The sequence below is a fragment of the Lepidochelys kempii genome, chromosome 7 (assembly GCF_965140265.1).
Source record: "Lepidochelys kempii isolate rLepKem1 chromosome 7, rLepKem1.hap2, whole genome shotgun sequence".
In the NCBI taxonomy this organism is placed as follows: domain Eukaryota; kingdom Metazoa; phylum Chordata; order Testudines; family Cheloniidae; genus Lepidochelys; species Lepidochelys kempii.
The window spans coordinates 83,151,511-83,176,506 of NC_133262.1; the positions used below are offsets into that span (position 1 = coordinate 83,151,511).

Sequence of the window (24,996 nt, forward strand, 5' to 3'; positions counted from 1 at the left end):
AATCTCTTCTGCTACAGTAATTAAGTTCCTCTCTTCAGTTTTTAGCAGGGAAGGTAATCCCAAAGAACTGGTTTCAGATAATGGTAGTCAATTTACTTTCCTGGAGTTTGAAACTTTTCTAGCAGAGAGGAACATTTTACACAGAAGGTCATCCCTATACTACCCTCAAGCCAATGGGGAAACCGAACGGTTTAACAGAAGTTTGAAAGAGAGTCTGCAAATGGCTAAACTGGAAGGGCAATTGTGGATAACCTTCACTACTGATCTCTTGCAAGCATACCAGGCTACACGACATGCCACAACGCAAAGATCACCTGCAGAGTTACTGCATGGGAAACAGATGAATACTAAACTGATCATTGCTGGATTGTTAAAGGCACGACCTGAGGTCCCAGCAGAGGATGATGTGAGAAAACCAGTTGAACAGAACCAAGTGAAGTATAAGACTTTCACAGAAGCAGCGGAGTGCTAAGGAACCGAAGTTTCAGTGTGGTTCTTTTGTTAGAATACGAAAACTTGGAATTTTACGCAAAGGGGACCATAAATTCACAGCTCTTCTTAAAATCATAGAGAAGAACGGACCGTACGCCTATTGACTTTCTGATGGGTGGGTATGGAATGCTTCTTACCTTGCACCTGCCTATGCACCAAGAGGAGATTATGCCAACACCCAGTCTGCATTGGATGACTTCACCGTAGTATCAACACAATAAGACATTGCACTGGAACCGGGGCTTGAGAGATGGCCTGTCAGACCCAGACAACCACCTGTCTGGACTAGTGACTATGTTATGTAGTATCTATAGTGTTTTTAGTGTAATAATTCTGTCAACAGTATAGTGCCTTGTTTCCTATTTGTTCCTGTGGTTAGAACAACATTTATTGTAATTGGGAGAGTTTCTTAAGAGAGGAGGGAATGTGGTGTTTAGATGTTGCTTGTAATTATTAGAATTGGGAGCACTGGCTGTTGGGAGTCTGAAAGGACAGGAAACAGGAAGGAGGGGGGAGGAGTTGAAGAGGCTGGGGGAAAGCTACTGAGGGTGCAAGCAGCAGCTTGGAAAAGAGGTTTCCACTTTAAAAAATAAAGTCCTGTTGAAGTTTGTTAGTACCTTGCCTGGCTACAACAACATAAGATAAAACTCTTTTCATATACGAACAATGTAACTTTGATTCACTCTTGAGTATGAAGTTTTGGAAAGAATACCGGAAGGTTACGTTGGTACATTGATTAACATGAAAATCAAAAATTACTTTAGGTAAAAACTAAGGGTGCAGTGAGAGCACTATTTTGTCTGTATAAAAGACTATAAAGGGAGGGTTTGCCAGTAAAGCATACAGTTTGCTAATCCTTCTAGCTGATGTAATTGCTATAATAAAAGCTGTTTTAACAGAAAGATGAAATAAAGAGCTAGTTAATAAAAGTTTGAATGGCAGAGACATGAGTTGTGTTAATACTACATTAATACCCATACAGAAACTGGGTCCCTTATGGACAAGTAATGGTTTAACAGACCTCTTAAAAACCTTTCTACAATATAATGAGAGGAAAAAAGATCTCCCCTTTGAATAGGGTTTGCTGAGTCAGGAGCTGACTCAGTGCCTTGTCACTCAAATTCCTACCAGTATATGTTAATTGGGACCTGATTGAAAGACAGGCAGTGGGCAGAAGTTGCCTATTAACTGAGTGGAGATACAACTGAGGGGATAACTGAGTGGAAGTAACCCCCCAGCAGCTGGTACTATATAAGCAGACAGGAAGGAAGTGCTAGAGAGGAGAGTAGGGAGCCTGAAGGAAGAGAAGCATTGACATGACTGGTGGCTGCTACTACTGTACCCTTCCCCAGAAACATGTGGGGGAAGCTGGATACTGACAGTAAATAATAGCTGTAGCCTGCTGAAGTGATATAATAAAGTATGATGGTTAAGAACACCTGGAGTTTTGGTGGTCATTTACAGAGGCTGGAAAAGACTCTCATGGGACCCCATGACCTCCTCCACAGGACTATGAAAGACTCCATTGTAGCTGTATGGGCTGTAAGGAATCAGAAAGAATCTCTTATTCTTTAGAAACAGCAAGTACTCTAAAAAAAACACTTGCATAGGAGTGGATACTGGATCAAAACCCTTATCTGATACCCACAGTAGAAACTGCCTCCATATTTAATCAGTATTTTCTAGTAGATTGTTTTCTAGAATTAATCAATACATGCTGCATTTCAAGAGAAAAAGAGTTCTCAAAATCTGAGAGTCCTACCACTCATGCCATAAGGTGCAGTGAATGAGAGTCTGGATGGTACACTCGTTCCCCTTGTTATGATAGTAGATCTGGTGATAGAAGTAAGCACTTGTGTGATGTTATATGATTAAAATATGAACGTGTAGATCATTATTGCTACCACTGTTATATAATCACAAAAAATCTTGTACAAAGTGTGTCAAGTAAGGTGTCACTGCAAAAGTTATGGTTTGCTGAATATGATTATCCTATTTGTAGGCATGTATTGTTTTTTATTTGAAGTTCTGAAGATTGCTATGTACCTGTATTTCAAATTTGTTTGCTCCTGTGGTATCACCCCCAGGGTAATTTGCAGTCAGTCTGACCAGCACATTGTGAAGGGACTGTTCAAGCTGAATGGCTTATTAAAGAACACTTAACTCACAATGGACCATAGAAGAGGCTTATCCACACCTGATGGACTTTCCTGTGAACCTCCTAACTAGAGTAGGGGTAATGGCCTCTGCTATGATTTAGCGAAGCATGCAAGGGCATGTGACCCGATCATGTGACCCTAAACTCCACCTTATCATCTGTATTCTTCCACAAACTGGGCTGAGGGCTAAAAGGCCCTGGAAACATCTCCATTTTGCCTCTTTCCTGCTCTGATCTCTGGACTATGAGCTTATATTAATGGGAGCATTCTAACCAAGGGACTGAGGACATTCCAATTAATTGGGAGCAACCAGAGACTTAACCAGTTAACAGTTTGTGCCATCACTGCTTCAAGTCTGATCCAAGAACTCTTTGCAACATGAAAGCTCACCATCTCTACTATGAAATTGACCTCCAAACTGTATTCATTTAACCAATTCTCCTTTTCTTTTTTAATAAATTTTAGTTTAATAAGAATTGGCTGTAAATGTGTATTTGGGTAAGTTCTGAAATATTCATTAACCTGGGAGGTAATGTGTCCAATCCTCTGGGATTGGTAGGACTTTTTTATATGATGAACAAGATTTTCAGTAATCCTTGTCATATTTGACTGGGTTATCTGGGTGGAAGCCCAAGGCTGGGCTACTTTAAGGGAACTGTGTTTTGGCTTCTGGGTAACCAATAAGGTATTATAGAAGCTGTTTTCTGGCTAGCCTAATGGATCTAAGTATTGGAATGACCACCAGCTTTGGGGATGGTCTGCCCCATTCCTTGCAGTTTACCCTAATTAAGTAATGTCAGTGTGGCCCCCTGGGACCTCAGTCACAGCTCGAATTTCCCCTTGGAGAAGAGAAGCAAGTCCTGGGTTCTCTTGCTCCCTCTACCATGCTAGAGTAACAAGTATCATTTTGGCAGAGTCCTGCCTGATTTTCTTTACAGCCTTCAATATTAACAGAAAAAGTGGGAAAGCATCCATCAAATCTATTCCCCAACTGAGGAGAAACAAGTCTGTCAAGAACTGAGCATCTCTCCTATTCTCAAAAAATGTTTGCATTTGTGCATTGGGCATAAAGGGAAAAGTGTTTGGAGAGCATCTAGCATCGGTGGATGCTACCACAAATTAATAAGATCGGCAGTATGCATTATTATCTGATTATTCCTTGATTTATTTAAAGATCACAATTATTTCTCTGAAATAAAGCCTTCATGTATTTTAATGCAGGCTATTTGATTAATTAGTAATTGCGTATCACAGGGATGGTGTAATTATTATAGCTGGAAAATCAGAGCGGTCAACACACTGCATGGCAAAGTTCCTCTGCAGGAAATCTTTATGGCACACTGTTCCTTTCAGGCAAGGTAATGTGCCTGTAAATTTCATCAGAGAAATAACATCACTGCATCAGCAGCACCAGAATATAACAAACAGTGCAACCACAGAGAGTGACTGTCAAATAACTAACACCATGCAGAGACTTTACCAAGAAGAAAAAAAAAAAAGCAAGAAAATTAAAATATAGTTTCAGAGGAAGAGAGTGAAACCAGTACCACGCATGCTACGGACTCGTCTACACTTGAACAGCTACAATGGCATTGTAAAGCTTAAATGTGGACACTACCTACGCCAACAGGAGGAGTTCTCCCATAAGCGTAGGTTATTCACCTCCCTGACAGGCAGTAGATAGGCTGATGGAAGAATGTTTCCGTCAACCTAGCGCTTTCTACACAGGGACATAGGTCTGCGTAATTACATCACTCAGGGGTGTGGATTTTACCTGCATGCAACTTAGGCTGCCGAACACCTATTTTTCCTGGTTCATGAATCACACTGGGGCTTAAGTGGGAGATAGGCATTTGGATGCCTACTGGGAGGCAGCAGTGTGCATGATCACAGTGCCAGGAACATTGGTGCCATGGGAACTTTTACCCAAAAAACACATGTGCTGGATGAGTTTAGGCACCTACAGGGTTCAAGTGAGAGTTTCGTTGATCACAGTGGAGCCAAAATTCAGACTTCGTGTCTAAACCTGAAACTTAGGCACCTAAGTACTTTTGTAGATCTAGACCTCTGCCTCTTTGAGTGGCAATGGCTGTTCATCTAATCCATGTGATCACATGTATCACTCACAAGTTAGCCATTTTATCCAATTAACTTTGCTTGAGCCAGTCTGTCCCTTCATTAGGGATGCATGTTTTGTTATTCTGTTTTTTAAATCCACAATTTATATAACGTTTTTATTGCAGACTAGGAACTCCTTTTGCAGCAGCATAGGGCAACAAGCCACAGGAACCAATTGTGGCGTCACTTCCTTTAAGAAGTCATAATGAAAACATATAAAAACATATTGTGATTTCTATGAGCAATTTCTGTAGAAATGGTAGATAGTACCAAATGAAACAGCTGACGTATTTACATGTCTTGGCTATCTTGAGAGAGGAGAAGTATATAAGGATACTCTCTGGAAGTAGTATCTAGCTAACTATCCACAATACCCCCACAATCAAAAACCTTCTACAGCCATAAGAAATTATATGTAGTGTCCAGCATCCCACAAAATCATATATAAAGAATTTTTCTGCATGCTTGTCATAAACATACAGCTAAGGGTCGCATAAAATCCCTCCTTTACCTGTAAAGGGTTAAGAAGCTCAGATAACCTGGTTGGCAAAAGGACCAATAAGGGGAGAAGATACTTTCAAATCTGTGGGGGAAGGTTTTTGTTTTGTGTTTTCTTTGTGTTCTCTCCAGATCAGCGAGGAACCAGGGCAGGTTCATCTCCTAAAGCCATATCTGAACTAAGCATCTAAGATTACAAATTGTAAGTAATAGGAAGGAAATGCGTTAGATTATCTTTTGTTTTAGCTTGTGAATTTTCCCTGTGCTAAGAGGGAGGTTTATTCCTGGTTGCTGTTTTTTTTGTAAGTTTAAATTTTTGCCTACAGGGGAATCCTCTGTGTTTTGAATCTGATTACCCTGTAAAATTACCTTCCATCCTGATTTTATAGAGGTGCTTCTTTTATTTTGTTTTTATAATAAAATTCTGTTTTTAAGAACCTGATGGGTTTTTAGTGTCCTAAAAACCCAAGGGGCTGGTCTGTGCTCATCTTGTTTACCTAATTGGTTGGTATATTATTCTCAAGCCTCCCCAGGAAAGGGGGTGAAGGGGCTTGGCGGGGGGGTATTTTAGGGAAACAGGAACTCCAAGTGGTCTGTTTCCTGAATCTTTGTCTAACTCACTTGGTGGTGGCAGCAGTACCCATCCAAGGACAAGGAAGGATTTGTGCCTTGGGGAAGTTTTTAACCTAAGCTGGTAGAAATAAGCTTAGGGGGTCTTTCATGCGGGTCCCCACATCTGTACCCTAGAGTTCAGAGTGGGGAAGGAACCCTGACAATGCTGATTAGAGCAGCCATTGTTTAGCAGGAAAGAAAATAGATGAACTGGTATTCAAAAGCACTCTACTATTCACACCTGTCCTACGTCTTTGATTTCCTTTCTTGCTGAGCAGTGGTCATAGCATCTGCTTTGAACAGATATAGGTTTCCAAAAGTTCTTAAGCAAATTCTAAACTGTGCCACTTTCCTCTAGCTAACCACAAATATTACCCCTCTGATGCATTTTGTCGTGTATAAATAAAGCCATTGTTCCAACAGCAATTAAGGATATACAAAGATGGACAGAAAATGATCCAAGACATTATGTATGTATCATCCATGAATAGTATAGAAATGATCCCATATATGTATACAAATAAATTTATAGATGAGATTTTTTCACCCCTCTCTAACCCCTTTACGCTGGATAAAAGGGCAGGAGTTGCATAAAGGGGCTCTAAAACTTCCTGATCCACCCAAGAGAGAATTAATTACTTGAACAAAAGAACCGATGACAGCCACAGGCTGCCTTCAAAGGACCCCCTTGCAAGCCCTAGCATATACACTATGCACTGAGATGTGGCTCAAGGTAGAAGGCACATTAGGGGTGGGGCCAGTGCTGCTACCAATAGGGAAGTCCCAGGGCTGTCTATATAAAACCAGGGGCTTGGGCACCCAAGATTTGGGAGGATGCAAAAGTGGCTTAAATCCACCTTAGCACCCACTCTCCTGGGCTGTGAGTTCTGTGTGCTATGCCTCTTAGGTACGTCTATACCGAAGCTGGAAGCGTATTTCCCAGCTCAGAGACAGACACACACTAGGTCTGCTTCAGCTAGTGCACTAAAAACAGCAGTGTAGCTGGGGGAAGCACAGGCAGTGGCTTGGGCTAGCAGCCTGAGTATGTACCCAATGGGTGAGGGCTGGTTTGTACTCAGGCACCTAGCCTGAGCCACTGCCAGTGCTATCCCCAGCTACTCTTCTATGTTTATAGTGCTAGCACAAGAAGAGATAACACATCTGTCTACCTGAGCTGGGAAGCATACTCACAGCGACAGTGTAGATGTACCCTGAGAGGAGCGGCACAATCTTACTCTATGCATCTTGAAATGCTCTGGGGAGCACCTTTGACTTTGTGATAGGTTGGTTTTAATCTGTCCTCAATTCAAACTTGATATAAAGCAGTATTAATATCAAGAATGAATTATCAGAATTATATAAACCCCATTATCTTTAAAAACAAACAGACCCTGTAAACACTGTGGGCACTGTGGGCATTGCACTGATGTAGTTATACTGATGTAGCTGCACCAGTGCAAACCCCTCATATAAACACACCATGCCAGTGTAAACCATGACTTGCAGTGGTGCCGCTGACCTAAGCATAGGTAAGGCTTCAGCTGGCTTCACGTTGACATTCCGACCAACACCAAAACTCGCAAAATGAGACAAAGCGCAGATAGTCCTTGGAGGGGGTGAAAAAGGTAAAAAGACGCAAAAGTGGACTGGGAAACAACTCTTATGGGCACATACCTTCAAGAAACATTTTCAGTTATGGAATTTGTACAGAAAAAGAGGATCCTAAATTGTTTGTTAACATGAAAATTACAGTGATGAATGACTTTGATAAAAGCATGTGAAGCAGACTAGGACGGCCCTCTGCAAAAACATTTGGGGATGCTGGTAAATTAATAAGCTAGGAAAATCAAAAACATGAAAAGTGTAACAGTGCTACAAGCTGGGTCAGAGGGGAGAGGGATAACAAACAGAGGTGTGTCTCTTATATGTTTAGTGCAAAAAGAATCAGGGAAGAAAAAGATTCAAATTTAAACTGATAAAAGGAAATACCTTTTTTGCATAATCTATGGAATTCATTGCCACAATATATTATTGTAGCCAACATCTTAGTAGGGTTCAAAAGATTAGATATGTACATGAATAATACTAAAAACAAAACAAAAAAATGAACAATTTTTGGAAAAGATATAACCACTCATGCTTCAGGGCTCTTTAACCACTGGGTGTTAGGAAACACAGGAAAGTCAAATACTCACCAGCAACTACACACCACACCACAGAAACACTAACCCAGGAACCAATCCCTGTAGCAAACCTCATTGCCTACTCTGCCACCATATCTACTCTAGCAACACCATCAGAGGACCCAACCACATCAGCCACACCATCAGGGGCTCATTCACCTGCACGTCTACTAATGTTATGTCATCATGTGCCAGCAATGCCCCTCTGCCATGTACATTGGCCAAACTAGACAGTCTCTATGTAAAAGAATAAATGGACATAAATCGGACATCAGGAATGGTAACATACAAAAGCCAGTAGGAGAACACTTCAATCTTCCTGGACATTCTATAACAGATTTAAAAGTAGCAATACTTGAACAAAAAAACTTCACAAACAGACTTCAAAGAGAAACAGCAGAACTAAAATTCATTTGCAAATTTCAAACCATTAATTTGGGCTCGAATAGGGACTGGGAGTGGCTGGCTCACTACAAAAGCAGCTTTGCCTCTCCTAGAATTGACACCTCCTCCTCAATTAGTGGGAGTGGACTACACTCACCCTATTCGAATTGGCCCTGTCAACGCTGGTTCTCCACTTGTGAGGTAACTCCCTTCTCTTCATGTGTCAGTATATAATGCCTGCATCTGTAATTTTTACTCCATGCATCTGAAGAAGTGTTTTTTTACCCACGAAAGGTTACGCTCAGATAAATGTGTTAGTCTTTAAGGTGCCACCGGACTCCTTGTTGTTTTTGTGGATACAGACTAACATGGCTACCCTCTGATACTGGACAGGAAAGTTATGGAATTACTGCCTACTGCAGGGTTTCTTACAACTTTCTCTAAACTATCTGGTATTAGCCACTGAACTAGATGGACCACTGGTCTAATCCAAATCCAGTATGGGATTTCCTATATTCGTATAACCAGCTGGGGGAAAGAATATATTCTCTAGAAACATAAGGCTTTGGTTTCTTTACTGCAGCTAGCCCTCCTGAACCTGACTAGATATTTTACACAAACCATTTATTTTGTTTTAATCTGAACATGCTATTGCTAATAAATTCTATTTTTAAGTAGACCATTTGAGTCTTAGATTGCTTTGAGGTATGGTCACTGCACTCAGGAGAGGCAGAAGCAACCTATAAGTGTGTGGGGGGAGGAGGTGCAGTTGCCCAAACAGTGGCCCCACCCCGTCCCATGACCCTCTTCCCCGCCCCTTGCTTGCTCCTCTCCAACCCCTCCCCCAGTCACTCACTATTACAACCTCTAAAAAGTGGGAGGGCCATGGCTCCCAGTCTCCCCTGTTCTGGTGTCCCTGACTGCAGTATGTGTTGTTAGGACCACTTATGAGAGGCAGTTGGGAAGAAAACAGTCCCTCGTCTTGACCAGTCAGTTGACTCAACCTTCACCAAGAAATGAACCCAATATCAGATGCAGATAGTAGGAACCAGGGAAAGCCAGCTGACCACGAGGAATAGGAGGATGGAAGACAAGACTCCTCTGAATTCCTGATCTTGATCAGAGCCAGGGAACAAAATTAGTATTTTGGCCTCAACAGAAAACTAAAACTGGGCCTCATCCAAAAGCTGGCAGTCTGTGCTCAGGAAAGTCCTGGGAAAAGGAGTGGTGTTACAAGTCAGAACTTAAGTCCATTAGCATACTTTTGTTGGGTATATTGATAACACAGCACTTACCTACATTACGTTTGGATCTAGATAGTTCACGTGTGCTGATAGAGATTTGATTATACTGAAATATACCAAAACCAAATGTGCACACAAAGTATGGTACAGATGTGCTACCCCTTCTGCCTTCCCTTTATAATTTCTATTGTTGCCATAAATTAAAGAAAAAGAAAGATTAAAACTTCAGGTCAGATCTCCAAGGTAGTCTGATTTTTAGGCTGGCCATATCTGAGTATTCTTTTTTGGGTGAGCTATATTTCATTTGCCTCTTTTATTCTTTACCTTATAAGGTCAAGCATAAAGTTCACCTATCCTTTTGGTTGAGAAAGGCTATAACACAACTCCCTCAGGAGAGTGTTAACAGTACCCTTGGAACAGCTGAACGGTGTCATTCAAGTCATGTACCGTGCTCCCTCCCCCGTAAAGGAGAAAAATACCATTGAGGATCTGGGCCTAAGCCCCTAACTCTCATTTATTTCAATGGGAGTTAGGGGCTTAAATACCATTGAGGATCTGGATCTAAGTCACCAAATTCAAATCACAACTTGCATTTCCTGCATAACTGGGCACCAAGCTACCATAAATCCACTGTGATGGTCAAAATTGTAGTTTAATTGAAAAGTCTTCAACAACATTTTAAAGTCTACAAAAAATTGTACTGGGTTTTAAAAGGAAAAACACACCTCATAATAATGAAGTAATTTTAATACTGTTAATAAGACTCTGAAGTTATGAAATAGTCATGACAATTTCTATTCACCAGTAAGTGTGCCATATACAAACACTGAGACTCCAATAGCTTAGGAGCTAGGCAATCAGCAATTCATAAACCCCCTTCAATAGATATGTTATTTATTTTACAAAGAAACAAATCTATTTTGTACTAGGAAGTCAACTGGCAGATGGTCTTTGTAGAAACAAACAGGACTGACTCCATTTGTGTGAATAATTTTCTATTATCCAAAATTTGTAAATTTTAATCTTAAAAGATTGCTAAACAGTAATACCATCTTTCCCTAAGACAGAGATAACTGACAAGGAACATTTGTTTGGGTGGAGAGCCAAATGTTGTGTTTTGTCTGCCTCTCTTCCTTGTACTATAGCTGTTGTGTCACGAAAACCCTGGATGCTTGATAACACTCTGCATAATAGCAAATGTGAAAATATACGCCAAGACTCCAGGATCATTGCCTAGAGCAATCCATCACCAAATAATACTAATAAGCCATCAAATGTCATTTTTCCTATTGCTGCTGTATAATGAAATGCAGTTTGCTTTTAACTCAGTTGTTTATCCACTAATAACTTTTCTAGTCACTCTATTCTATTCATGTTTTTATACCACACTCATCACTGTAGTATCTGAATGCCTTCCAGAAATGCATTCAGGGATGTAACAGTTGTAACTTTGTTAATGCACATTTAAGGATGAGAATGTGTTCTACCTACAAAAATCTAAACTTACTACAGTGTGGTACAGTAGTTGATAATTTAAACACTAAAAAGGCAAGAAATTCTCAATTAAGATTTCTACACCTAGGACAAGTTCAAGAATACCAGGAACACACTGTAAAGTTCTTCAATTTCATACCCTCCCCAGATTCCTATACTATGCTAGGGCCTGCATTATCCCTTTTCATAAAAAGGAAAGAACCAGGCTTCTCAGAGAGGTTGCCAGCTCTTCTCAAAAGACACTTGCAAATATTATACTATTTTATTCCAGGTTTCTGCTGTAACATTTGTTAGCTGATACCAGAGGAGCTTGGAAACTGCTTCTAGATATGTAACATTCATAAATGCCTAACAAACTGTAACTCTGCTATCCCCAATTCACACACAGGAGATTATAAATCTTTGGGTGAAATTCTGCCCCTACTGAAGTTAATGGGAGTGTTATCATTTACTTCAATAGGATCATAATTTCACCATTACTTCTTATATGATGCTTTATATATTCACACTGCTGTTCAAACATTAAGCAATCGACAATTTCTCAAACTCAATAAAACCTGTCCTGTGCTCTTGTTCTCATGAAGGTGTCCATGACAGAACAAGTAGTTTCTTGAGTTGAGAAAAGTATTCATTTTCCACAAACCTTTAACTCAAAAATAGTTTGTTCAATTATCCCCAATTATGCTCCTTTAAATCTTATACATGGAAATACTACTGGTGACTCCATCTTCATGCAAAGACAAACACTAATAACTATAACTGCAATCCAGCATGATTTTTGTTTTATATAATCTATTTGAATGGCATTTTATGATAGCATACACTGCATCTATAGTTTGTACATAATCCAGAATACAAAAATATGTATATAAATGAAATAAGGTGGAGAAAATTTATTGATACAAATAAAATGGCTCAGCCTAATTACAGAAGTTTCTGGTGCTACATAAGAGCCCTAGATTTTTCTGTTCCAGTCTCCCCCTCTTTTTGCGTTGTTACTACATAGCACCTGCCTGCTGTTAATCTAGAGCCCTTAGGAAACATTTTCAAATGTTGTTATATTTTCTTGTCTCAAAATAGTATTTTATAACCCGTCTTGTTTATTTACAAAAGGTGTGTATTGTATTATGGTTAAACAATGCTGCCAACTCTTGTGAGTGCACCACAGGTCTCACAATATTTGTTGCTTTTTGAAAGCTCCAACTCCTCAATTGGCATGACTGAACAGCTCCGCTTTCATTTTGAAAAAAGGCAAGCCTGTAGCTTTGGTGGTTATGGCAACAAGCTTGAAAATACTAAATCCTAAACACTTCCAACACCACAGGACAAATAAAAAGAACCCCAAAGATTTATTTTTAAAAACCATCATGATTTTAAAGCCAATTTTGTGATATTTGAACATTTAGGGTTGACAATACCGCATACTGACCTCATGCAATGCCCAAAATACTCTACTAGCTGGATGATCACTCTACCCCACATTTTGGGATGAGTGGCTCCATTAATGCCAATTGGGGCACCAAACCTATCCCTGGATCTGGGTGCTATGAACCAGCCCTGGATATGATTTAACGTCGAACCAAAGATGTCATTTAAAGGACCCCTAAACCTCACAATGGCGCCAACTCTCCCTGCCCACCCCCTTGCCAGGCCAGACTGTTCCCGCACTCAGGAAAGCCGCTTTTACTGATGCGCTGACCCCCGGCACCCCCGCAGCCAAGGCCGGGGAGCCCTTTCATCATCAGCGGGTCGGTTTTGGAAGGCAGGAGCCAGCGGGCCTGGCCAGGGAGAGGGGAGAGGCAGCGCGCTGTGTGAGGGCGGCAGGGGCTGTTGCAGGCAAGCTGCAGTGACTCCTCCTAGAGGCGGTATGTGGAGAAGAAGGAGCCCCCCCTCCGTCCCCCTCCAGAGCTGCCGCCGCCATTGAAACATACAATACAAGAGAAAGCTAGCGGCAGGCGAGAGCAGCCCAGGGGAGTCAGCGGCAGCAGGAGCTTCCCGAGGCGGGGAAGGCGGCGGCGACCTCCGGGCAGGTGAGGAGAGAGGCCCGGCGGGTGCGGAGCCTTGCGGGGGGTGGGGCATGGCGAGGAGAGCGAACGATCGGGCGCTCCGTCTACCCAGGCTCGCCATCCGCGGCTGAGGCAGGGCGGCTGCCCCAACGCGCTGGCCCGGGGGGGGGGGGGAAGGAATCCTCCGAGCCCTGGGGGCAGGCCGGCGCGGGGGCCGGCACCAGCCGGGGGCCGACCCGAGGGAAAGGCCTGGCCGGGGGCACGGAGGGCCGAGGCGGGTCCCAGCTGTGGGAGGTCTGGGCGCAGGGTGGTGACCGGACCCCGGGGACGCGGAGCCGGCGTTCTGCAGGCTGCGCTGTGCGGCGCCAGGAGCGGTTCCCAGCGGCGCGGTCCGGAGGGGGTGTGCTCTCTCGCTCCCTCCCTATGTGACTCTCCCCGGGGGAGTGGGGCGAGGCGAGGGCACTCCCCCTCCGCTTCCCTTTCCGGGACACCCTTTCGGTCAGAGCCCGGTTAATGGCAGCCTCCATGGAGCTAAGCTTACAGCCCCCCCTTCCCAGCGGTGCTTTGGGGGCGGGGCTGGCAGCCGACCGGCACCGGAGACTCGATCTTTGGGGGGTTTGCGCGGGAAGATTCCTTCCCTCCGGCGGGCGCGCGCCCTTTTCCAGCTCCCTCTCCTCTGGAGCGCGCCCCAGTGGGTCGCTTGTAGAGCCCCGAGCCGTTCGGAGCGCGCCTCATTCCCAGGGCCCCCTCATGCCCTAGTCGGCGCGCGACTTTCACCACCCACGTCAGAGAAGATGTCCTTCGCCTGTCCGAGGCGCTAGCACTCCGGTCAATCGCTTCACACCCCCCTAGTTCTCCTGCGGTGCGCGCCGGTGCTTTAATCTCAGGCTCGGCCAATGAGCGCGCGCACCATGCGTTGGGGGGGCGGGTCTGTTGTCTGGCGAAGAGCGCAGGCAGCCGAGTCGCGCGGGAGGTGCCGGGGAAGGGGCCTTGGCAGTTTGCATTTGAAAAAAAAGGCGGGTTCAGATTTGACAAAAGGCTGCTGTTGGACTAGAAGCCCGGCCCCTTAAAGAGACAAGCGTCGCAGAGGCTACCGCGGGGAAAACAAAACAATCTCAGCCCGACGCTGCGGCGGGGAGACGGCAGGGCCTGCTCGAGTTCGCTGGGCCGGGTCCCCGCCTGCGCTGAGCTCGGACCCTGCGTGGGGTAGCTCATCGAAACATGTCCTGTGCAGAGGCACATTTGGAGCCGCGCCGAGAGAACACCCCGAGGATCCGCCTGCGCTGGGATGCCCTTTCCACCAGGGCAGCGTGCGGGGCGGCCGCGTGGGCTGAAAACGATCCCCCTATTCAGTTGCCCTTTGTGGCAGAGCTGCGGCAGCTGCTCTCTTGTCTAATGTCTATATTAGCGTGTGTCACAAACTGCTGCCAGCCTCCTACAAACTCACCTGGGGAAAGGGAGGCCTCATTGCTGGCTGCTGATTATCTATCCTCTGGTCAACCACATTCATCAACTCCTATTTCTCTTCCACAACCCCTCAACTCCCACATTTTGCTTCATCTCCATCATTGGGGTCAGAAATTTGCCTGCCACCAACTTCAAAACATCTCAAACAGTCACAGTTACTCTTGTGCTGAAGCTCCTACTGACTCCATATTTTCTAATCATTACTCTCATTTTTGGCCACAAATAATGTCACAGAAATAATATTTCACACAAATATTTATTCCACTGCAAATAAATAATGAGTTATGAGAGCAGTGGGTCTGGACCCAGGTCTCCCACCTCCCAGGTGAGTGCCCTAACTACCAGGCTACGGAGGCCTTCTCTCCTGGTGGCAAAATGGCCCTATATTTATCCACAGTGGAACAGCTTCCACAGGAGAGACTGAGGGAGCCACACATTAGAATATTTGATTCAGACTCCTGTTCAAATCCTTTCTGCCCCTGAGTCTGAGGTGGGAATTGAATCTGGGTCTCCCACATTCCAGGTGAGTGCTCTAACCACTGGGATAAAAGTTAGGTGGAGGTACCAGTGCCCATCTTTGGCCATTTTCTGTGGAGTGACGCAGAAGCTTTGCAAAAGCTTTGCTCATTCTCACAGCAAATGCCTCCCTGCAGCCTAGACTCAGACGCCTATCTCCGTGAGAAGTAAGGTGGTTAGGACACACCCTTCTCCTCAGTATCTCACATTAGCTAGCTTAGCTACTGTGGTGGCTTTTGTGTATTACATTTTTAGGCACCTGTCTCTCCCCATTCATTGCATAGGGAGCCTAGGTACCTAAAAATCAGGCATGGCGATGCTGAGCGCAACACTAAGCGTTGCAACCCCTAGGTCCCTTTGTGCATCCGGGCCATGCTGCCAACTCTAAAAATTAGGAAGTGGAACGAAAAGATATCTGGAATAGCATAAAAAATTGGAGAATAGGAAAAAGTAAAGTGGAGAAGGGGAAAAGTTCAAAGTGTATCTGAATAGGAGTGAGATTTTGTAGTAGATTCTACAACAGACAAGAAATCTGTGAAAATTTAACAGAAAGGGAAGATATTTTCCTTTTTGTAGGCACCAGTAAGAAAAAAAAGTTATTGCATTTACAGGCAGGGGCTTGGAAAGCTAGGACAACTAAAACCATTATTTGTCTGAAAAAATGTTTACCTACTACTGCTTCACATAGCAGCCAAGATTACCATATCTAAAAGTGATTCAAAAATATTGTTTTCATTTTGCTTAATATGTTTACTTGTTTTTTTCACACCCTAACTGACAAAAGTTTTCCTGACAAAAGTGCTAGTGTAGACATAGCCTACGTCGTAGATTTAGATGCCTGAGTCCCTTTGTGGATTGGTGTCTACATTTTCATTTGACACTGTAGTCACTGTCTGGGACAACGTTTCTATACCCAGTTTGACTTCTTGAATGACTTCTTGATTTAGTTGGGGATTGGTCCTGCTTTGAGCAAGGGGTTGGACTAGATGACCTCCTGCGGTCCCTTCCAACCCTGATATTCTATGATTCTAATGTTTTTCATATCCATCCCTAAGTAGATGAAATATGGCAGTACATTCTTAGAGGCAACTTTTGGCTGTGATGTTGGATGCTGCAGTGCATCAATAGCATATGCAGAGAGAGGAGTGTAATGGGAAAATGCCTCTTTTGGGATGAGGCAGGTAAGAGTCCTATAAACTCAGCTCATGCTGGCAAAACAGCTTGAGAAACAGCAACTCAGAGCTCACTTAAATTAATATACTTTGATTGGAACTGGATGAAATAAAGGGAAGTCCTACTTTTATAACTGAAGCTTTGGTGCCACAAACATATGTGCACACACATGCAAATCAGGTTGATTTGTTTTAGTGGTCATGGTGTTGAGGGGTAACATCACTAGCTAGAGCCAGGCATGGTACAGGTAGATATGTTTAAACTTTCTTTACTCCATTTGGCCAATGAACCTCAGTTCTGACCTATTCTAACACCTCTTTCATGTTCAGGTTCTCACATGAAAAAAAAATTCTTTAGAATAAGAAGGAAAGAGTGTTGTAATCCGAAAGTTCCTTGACAGTTGGGAAACAGCTGTTGGAGAGAAGTGCAAGGAACAGTTGCACAGAAGTATATGACAGTTGTGGGAGAATTAGGAAAAAGAATGATCAGGTAAAGGGAGAGGATGGAAAATTAGACACAGTGAGGGAAGAGGGAGTCAGGAAAATGATTTAATTGCACAATGAGAGCACATATATAATGTAATAATTTCTCTCATTACTTTGTAGTCAAGTACTTTTTCATATCCATAGCTCTATCAATGTGCTTTGGTCTTTTAACATAGATGCTGAATGCAACCACAACATTTCTGATGGGCCAAATCCTGCTCCTATTGCAATTTTGTCATTGACTTAGAAAGAAGCAGGATTTTGTCCTGCAAAAACAATGGAAGAGAGATCAATGTAATGTGAGTTTGAACTAGATAGATAGGTTTCAGAGTAGCAGCCGTAACCATTTGAATGACAATTATCACAAGAACTAAAAGGATGTGTTAGAGAGATTATTCAATGTTATAAAATAAAGTGCTGAGTTTAAGATTGGCTTGTCACAGATTAAATAAATTTGGCAGTTTCATTTTAGTTTTTATTGCAGTATACTATCTCATGTCCTCTTTTGGGCAAGATAATTTGTAAAGTAGCTTATGTAATACTCCTTCCATCTTGTTGGGGAACTTGCTTTCATCATTATTTTGTAAAAAGCAAAAGTTTACTGAACAGTCACTGGACCTGAAAACACAGAACAATTACCGTGGGGAAATTCTGTTAAAATGTTGTGAAATAAAATTGCAAACCTTTGTGCAGCACTGCTAAAGTTCAGGATTGAGGTGCAGTGGCACAGTTGTGTGGCAGTGTATGGATGTTTCCTGAAGCCTGGCATAGTGTTTATCACAGTATTGCATCCGTCACCAAGATATCCCTAATGCAATTCATCCTTTGCTGCCAGAGTGTTAAATTCAGCCACAGAATTAAAAAGGGGGCAGGAGGGGGAAAAATCAGTTAATGACATAATAAAATAGCATTGTTGTGGGGGGGGGGGTATTTTTTCATTTGGTAGCCCCATTACTGACTTTTTAGTGCAAATGTTTATCCAGTAATTAGATTTTAGATCAAATGGCAATTTTATTAGATCCCAAACTACAGCACTTGATTCAAAATTGGTAATTATTTAGGAACTCATAATGAGGTCATGTGTATCTTGAGTTCTTAGTATGTCTGTTTACCAGGCTATTAGTTTATTCTCCCTTAGTTTTCGTTACTCTACCTATATAGTAAACACATTCAGAAAGGAAAATCAGCAGTATGGTGGACAAGGACAAACTGGGAGTATTTAGACCACTGTTGACTGTCTGGTGTTTTTTTTTTCTTAAATGTGGTATAAGTGTAGCTAGAATTCAATTTAGATTCTCAAAGAAAGTGTACTTGATTTCCTGATGAGCAGTTTTTTTCAACATCTAGCTAGTATTGAACGGGTGGACTTTTTCATATAGTTATTCGCTTGGAATAAACAGAAGAACTAGACCTGGATTTCAGTGTTCTCAAATGGATTTTAAATGTGTCTTTGTGGTGCAGTGATATCAAAGGCTGTTAAGATCCTGATCACAGTAGCACAATATATTATGTTGTTATTTCCGGTTACAGTTTTGTCCTTCACTCCCAATCTGTCAGGGACTGCAAGAGCTGTTGAGGCAACAAGCTTAGCTCCGGCAATGAGTGAACAGCACATGTTGCAAAGCAGTGCCCTCTCCTCAATTCAAGAGGTCTGGGGTTTCATATGCAGCCCTCCTCAGCAAGTTTGGTCATGACAATGTAGGACCTTAAATTACACATGTAAAATGGGAAAAGATCAGTGTGTCTGTGGCAACCCCCCTTTTAGGGCATAAAAACTGAAAGCAGGCTGAAAAATGTGGGTGTTAAAAAGTAAAAAGATTTGAAGGGAGTGGGGAGAGAGTTCTGTGTTGTGCCTTCATCATGCTTTGGAACTCAGAAATGCTCTTATCTCCAGCCATGGAATAGATTTCCCACAGTGCCTCACTTCATGTCACCACAATCCTTTTCAACTTAACTTTTTTCTTGTTCCATTGTTGTGAATGCATATAAGAGAAATTCTGTGCATATGCCTTCATCAGCAGAAGCATCAGGTGCTGCAGCCAAATTCTTCATATACTTCAGTAGAGTGGCACTGCACTTACTGCGGTATAACTGAGATCAGACTTAGGGCAGGTCTACACTACAGCAGGGATCGACACTCTGAGATCGATCCACCAGCGGTCGATTTAGCGGGTCTAGTAAAGACCCGCCAAATCGACTGCAGATTGCTTTCCAGCCAATCCCTGTAGTCTACTCCCGACGAGAAGAGTAAGGTAAGTCAACGGGAGATTTTCTCCCATTGACCCCCTGAGGTGTAGACCCCACGGTAACTCGACCTAAGGTATGTCGACTCCAGCTATGTTAATCACATAGCTGGAGTTGTATAGCGTAGGTCGACTTACCGCGGTAGTGTAGACATAGACTTAGGCAGTAAGTTGGACAGCTATCTTTACAAAATTAAAATGTAGCAATTACTTGACTAAAAGCTGAAGCTGTATCTGTAGCTAAAAGCCTTTTATACTGTTTTAAGTAAAATGGCTGACTCCAGAGCTGTCATAACATTTACCTGTGAAACTTGTTTATTGTTTCCACAAAACAGGAAGAAGGAAGGAGGGAGCTAGATTTTATTTTCTTTGCTCCTAAGCCTAGCCTAGATTGGCTCTTCCCATGGAAAACTTCTGCAGAAGGAAGCCAGAGGGGCAGAAAAACTGGTAATCGTTCCCTTTAGGGCAAGAGATGAGGGACCTCCTCCCAGCTCCATGGAGGTTGGCTCCTCTGGCTGCTCAGTAGCAGATGTGAAGGCGACCCAGAGGAGGGTGTTAATACACCTCTGACCTATATAATTTGTCTCCCAGAGTTCCAGCTGAAAAAGCAGCAGCAGAACAAGGAGGGGTGGTTCTGTGGAGTACAGCCTGTTCCCTCTTTCTCCCTATCTCACCTCAGTTCTACCTCCTGAACTTAATGGACCTCCATTCACATAAGACACAGCAAGAAGGATAGTGTTACAGAGGTTGCTCTCACTCTCTGCCACATGTAAGGGAGGAACGCTAAATATAGCCTTGGCAGAATTTGATTTTTTTATATCATTTCAGTGGATAAAAATCAATGCTTATTTATAACTTATTTTTATCAATTTAAATTTTCACAGTTGCAGGAAATTAGGGGGAGGTGTCAGGCAATATTTATGAAGTGACAGTAGACGTTGAGATTCAAAAGGTTATAGTTTTATAACTGTTAAAAGACAAATTGTCAATATCACATGTCAAAACATACACGGTAAATATCCTTAAATGAAACTAATATGTTCTCAGCATCATATTTCTTACTTTGCCTATCTGTAAATTATGGATGGAAATATTTTTCATTGGTTTGCATATGTATGTTGAAATCAATGTTTGCCAACATTCACTGATAAAAATCGAATCCTTTCAAATTTACTATGTCATTCACAAGGGATGATCCAGCTCCCTGTAGTTATTATAGGCAGAACAGACAGTGATGCCTTTAGTTCAGCTTGCCTTCCACCCTAACACCCTGCTTTTGTTTGCCTTTAACTGCCAAACTTTATCACTGGGGCTGCAATTTTCCATGCTGGTGTCCACCTCAGACTGGGTTTTTAACAAAAATGGTTCAGCCATTTTAGAGAATGAGGTTAGGGGAGAAATATGTTGCTTTGCGCTTGTTAAAAAAATACTTACAGCCTTTTAATTGAGAAACTCTAGTTCCTCCATGCTTTGAGGTATGGCAGGAGGATTGCTGTGGTGCCAGGAGACCTTTGAAAATCCACCCAACTTTGACCGAACCCTGCCTGATTTAGTGCACAAGGTAGATGGAGTTCAAGGAATGAATCAGGGTTGAGTAGTGAATGAGGTTGTTGTCTGTAGGACCCGGCCTCATTTGTTGTCACAGTGGGAAGGTGTGTAGTGAATGAAGCAGGGAATTGCAAGAAGAGGAAGGATGGTTTCATGGTTAAGACAGTTGAATGCCATTTTTGAGAACTGGATTTTATCTGTATCTGCCGGAGTTCCTATGGAATGCAGGGCAGATCACTAAAATTAAAATTTTCCACAAGTGGCCACTTGTGTGTTCCTCGCTATCTGAGTGCCCAACTTGATTGAGACACTGGGGCCTCATTTGCAAAAGTGCTGAGCGCTCACAACTACAAGTAAAGTTCATGGGATCTATGCTTTGAACATATGAAGTACTATAAAAATACCAACTACTCTGAAAAAATCAGATTTTAAGCATCTAAATTTGGGCACCAAAATTAGTGGACATATTTGACAACATCAGCATTAATCTCTCAGTTCCCCATCTGTTAAATGGGAATATTACCACTCCATCTGATATGTGTGTTATAAAAAAATTCATAAATGTTTGTGAATCACTCAGATGCAATGACAAGCGCCCTAAAAAGCCCGTACAGAGGTTTTGAATGGTATGCAGTAATTAAAGCATGTATTCATACACTAAATGGTGAGGATAAAAAGAAATATTAATAGCTACCCATTCAGTAAGCATTGCCTTTTTTGTGTACGAATGAGACAGGGGCCCTAAAGGAAAAAAAATAAAAGTATGTGGCCATTTAATGCAAGACTGTATAAGAATGTATCCACATAAGGCAGCTGAATTAAGTTTGCATGGGCAACCTCACTTCTGGCATTCCCTAATTTTTGAGTGTTTTACTTTGCAACCGTAATATTCTTTTAATGTAGTTTATTTTTATGTAGTTTTATTTACCATAACAAAAGGAACCAAATGAAACTTTCTTAAATAATGATGAGTGTTACATGCCTATCTCCCACCACGGTATGCTGAAAATATCCCTCTCACTTTGTAAATTGATTTTAAGACATTTAGCAAGAATGAAATCCTTCCACTGCAGATGCATCATTACCTGCTTTACACAACAAAGAGATGTTTACAGATATATTGAATAGCAACAATTTTTTTCTATATTATAATTAGTTAATGTGCATTCAATTTTCTTCTATTCCCCAAACTGCTCTTTCTGATCTATTTCTGTCTTAATGTGCAGTATTCAAAAGAACACAGATTATAGTGTTTTGAGTGCTCAGATTGTATGCTGTTTGATAAGTGATGCTTCTGCTTTAATATCTGTATTTATTGTGGCCATATCAATGGCTCTATGAGAAGGCACTAGCAAGTCTATATTGATACTGTTCTGTAGAAGTTTCTGCTATACTCACCATCAATCCATCTCTTTTCCCTTGCAGCTTTTGTGTAGGTGCAAGTAAATAAAAACTTTCTGTCAGCAAATTGAAAGGAATATAGCAGCAAGATGTCTGCCCGAAGTGGGAAAAAGAAAATGTCCAAAATGTCACGCTCAAGCAGGGCAGGTGTTATTTTCCCTGTGGGGAGGATGATGCGCTACTTGAGGAAAGGAACATACAAGTACCGGATAGGTGTTGGAGCGCCAGTCTACATGGCAGCTGTCATAGAATACCTAGCAGGTAAATTAAGAGCCTCATTTTAGAAGTGCTGATCATGTACAGAGCCAAGTGAAGTTAATGGGCTATGCACACTTCCGGGGTGGGGGAGCTGGGGGCAAACAAGCTCTAAAACAGTATAGATATACCAAAATGCATTTAATGGTTTGAGGTGGATTCCTTCACATATTGGAGCAGCAGGGGCAGCATGCTTGATCTCTATGTGGAAGGATTGTGTTACTGTTCTGCAATGATCTCTTTGCCTGATCTAAAAGTGTGATGGGCCATAAAGGGAGTTGCATTCAGTACTTTTTTCACAAAAGAGAGACCAATATGATGATGTAGGACTTTGAGAGAGTTGGATGAGTATAACAGAAGAGAAAAAATATTTCACATGTTACTCTAATAGCATGTTCTAGTTCAATTAAACTACGTTCTCTTTAACTCCATCTACCCTTACAAAAAAAAAAAGCCACAAACACAAAGAACTTGTTAAAGTGGCTGTGAAATTTGGTTTTGGTTCAACTTTGTTATGAAACAGTTTCTGCTTGATTACATTGCCAGAAAACAAACAAAAACCCAACTACCACCACCACCCCTACCACCCATCACCATCATCACCATCTTTAATGATGTTAGCGAATGTGTTTTAACTTTAGTAAGTAACTAAGCTTTATGTCCTACCATGAAATTGAACATAATTCACCAAGGGTGGGGGTGGAGGTGGGGCAGGTGACACATATCGCTGTTGCTGCACTGGGTTTCCCCTATGAAGACATTCAAGTTTATATTCTTATTAAGACCTAGAAGAATTTAGCCTCAGTTTCACCATAATATAAATTTGTCCGCATCACAAAATAGCCCCTCAGCATAATGTCATTGTACCTATTGTGGGGAAGTTCTCAGGTTGGAATTACAGGGATGTCACCGTTGAAGACTGAGGTGTATTCGGAGATCTGTGAGGAGTCTGAGGCCTGGACTGGTTGAGTGTGCTGCAATTCACAATTACAGTTTATTGCAAGAGCTGCATGGGGGAAACTTGCATGAAGCCTGCCCTCCCACATAACAGCATATGTGTCTGTAGCAATGGCTATCTAGTCCCTTTTACACATATTTGATGCACCCTCTGTTACAACTCCTCTATTTGTCAAAAAAATCATAAGGAATAAGTTTCCTTTTCAATGCATAATACAGAAGGATTATTTTGAGACATTGAAGAAATAAGTAAGACTAGATTTCAGGTTCTTGATTATGTATAACAGGAGGGAGCAAAGTGCTGGTGACACTTACGTATTCGCCATAAAGCAATTCTGGAATCAGAATTCACCTTTATCTAACACCGTTTTTGAAGTTAGAATGAAAAATATCGTTTATATGATACAAATACAATTAAGCTTAAATAAAGCATTTCTGTTCACTTTTGGCTCATCCAACTGCAAGAAATAATAAATTCAGAAAAATAAGTTAAGAATGAAATACCACAGGTAGAGGATTCAACTTCTAGAGAAACAGACTCAAAGTCTGAAATGGTGATTGTGCCTTCCTCTCTTTCGTTTTCTAATAAATTATTAATTAAGTTGTTTGTTCCAGAATCTCTTTAGTGTAGACTTTCGAGTGTGCATACATAAATAAACCCATACTTACACAATCCTATTTTATATATTAAGGGAACATCATTTCCCTGACCATTGTAGGCGCCGAAATCCCTCTTCAAAGGAGCTGGTGCAGTTATGCTATACAAGGGCAGGGGCATGATTTGGGAAGACCTTGCAGAGTGTACTTAGCCCTCTCTGGCACGGAGCATGGCTCTAAGGGGATACTTGCATGGCTGAGAGGGGGATTGGGAAGAGTGGGGCCAAAAGGATCCATTGTTACATGGAGCCTCCAATCTCTCCCCCCCCGCCCCCCCTCCCATCGCCTAGCAGCTGCCTTGGGCCTTCTGAAGTTGCTGTAGTCATTAGGCTGGAATAACTGCTCCACAGTGGCTCTGCTGACTCCCTACAGCCTGGGAAGGATTCCTTCACCATCCCCTTCTCCATAGAGATCCCCAACACTCAGATTAGTTTTTTGGCTTGGCACTTGGGGATTTTCTCCTAAAGACTTAATCCTGCCCTGATCTGTGGCAGCCTTTACAAGGAAGTAGGAGTGCGACATACCTTGCACAAGGGGCTTCCAGCCTTGCAAGGCAGAGTGGTTTATGGTGAGCTGTGATCATGTGCTACTAGGTACTGTTTACTTGTCCTTTGAGCTAGAGCAATTGACATATTGGCTCTGTTGATGGCTAGTAAGCTCAACATAATTTTAAATAAAAAGAAAAGGAGTACTTGTGGGACCTTAGAAACTAACAAATTTATTTGAGCATAAGCTTTTGTGAGCTACAGCTCACTTCACAAAAGCTTATGCTCGAATAAATTTGTTAGTCTCTCTAAAGTGCCACAAGTACTCCTTTTCTTTTTGCGAATACAGACTAACACGGCTGCTACTCTGAAACCTATAATTTTAAATATTCACTTGAGAGTGGTTGATATACATGGGTCTATCACATTTTGGAAAACATTATAATCAATTAGTCAAGTAAATAAATAGATTATAATTTATTTGATACTCAAAAATATACAAAGGAACGTTTTCAGAAGGTTGATTAGACTGAGATTAAATAAACAGTAATTGAGAGATAATATATCTGTCAAACAGAGAGGAGTAGCATTTCAGCATGTTGTTTAGGGCATTAAACAA

General features: G+C 42.0%; 1 protein-coding gene across 4 annotated transcripts in view; it reads left to right on the forward strand.

Annotated features, from left to right (window-relative positions):
* Positions 1-12,967: 12,967 nt before the first annotated feature.
* MACROH2A2 (macroH2A.2 histone) overlaps positions 12,968-24,996 on the forward strand; it is a 35,947-nt gene continuing 23,918 nt past the window's right edge. Inside the window, exons 1-2 of one of the 4 annotated variants that reach the window (XR_012159997.1) lie at positions 12,968-13,214; positions 22,048-22,284. Coding sequence is in view for 3 of the 4 variants with exons in the window: in XM_073353535.1 (XP_073209636.1) it covers positions 22,113-22,284 (172 nt within the window). In the remaining variant the exon portion in view is untranslated. The remainder of the gene's footprint in view (positions 13,215-22,047; positions 22,285-24,996) is intronic. The other 3 variants (XM_073353535.1, XM_073353537.1, XM_073353536.1) reach the window with 3 other exon arrangements.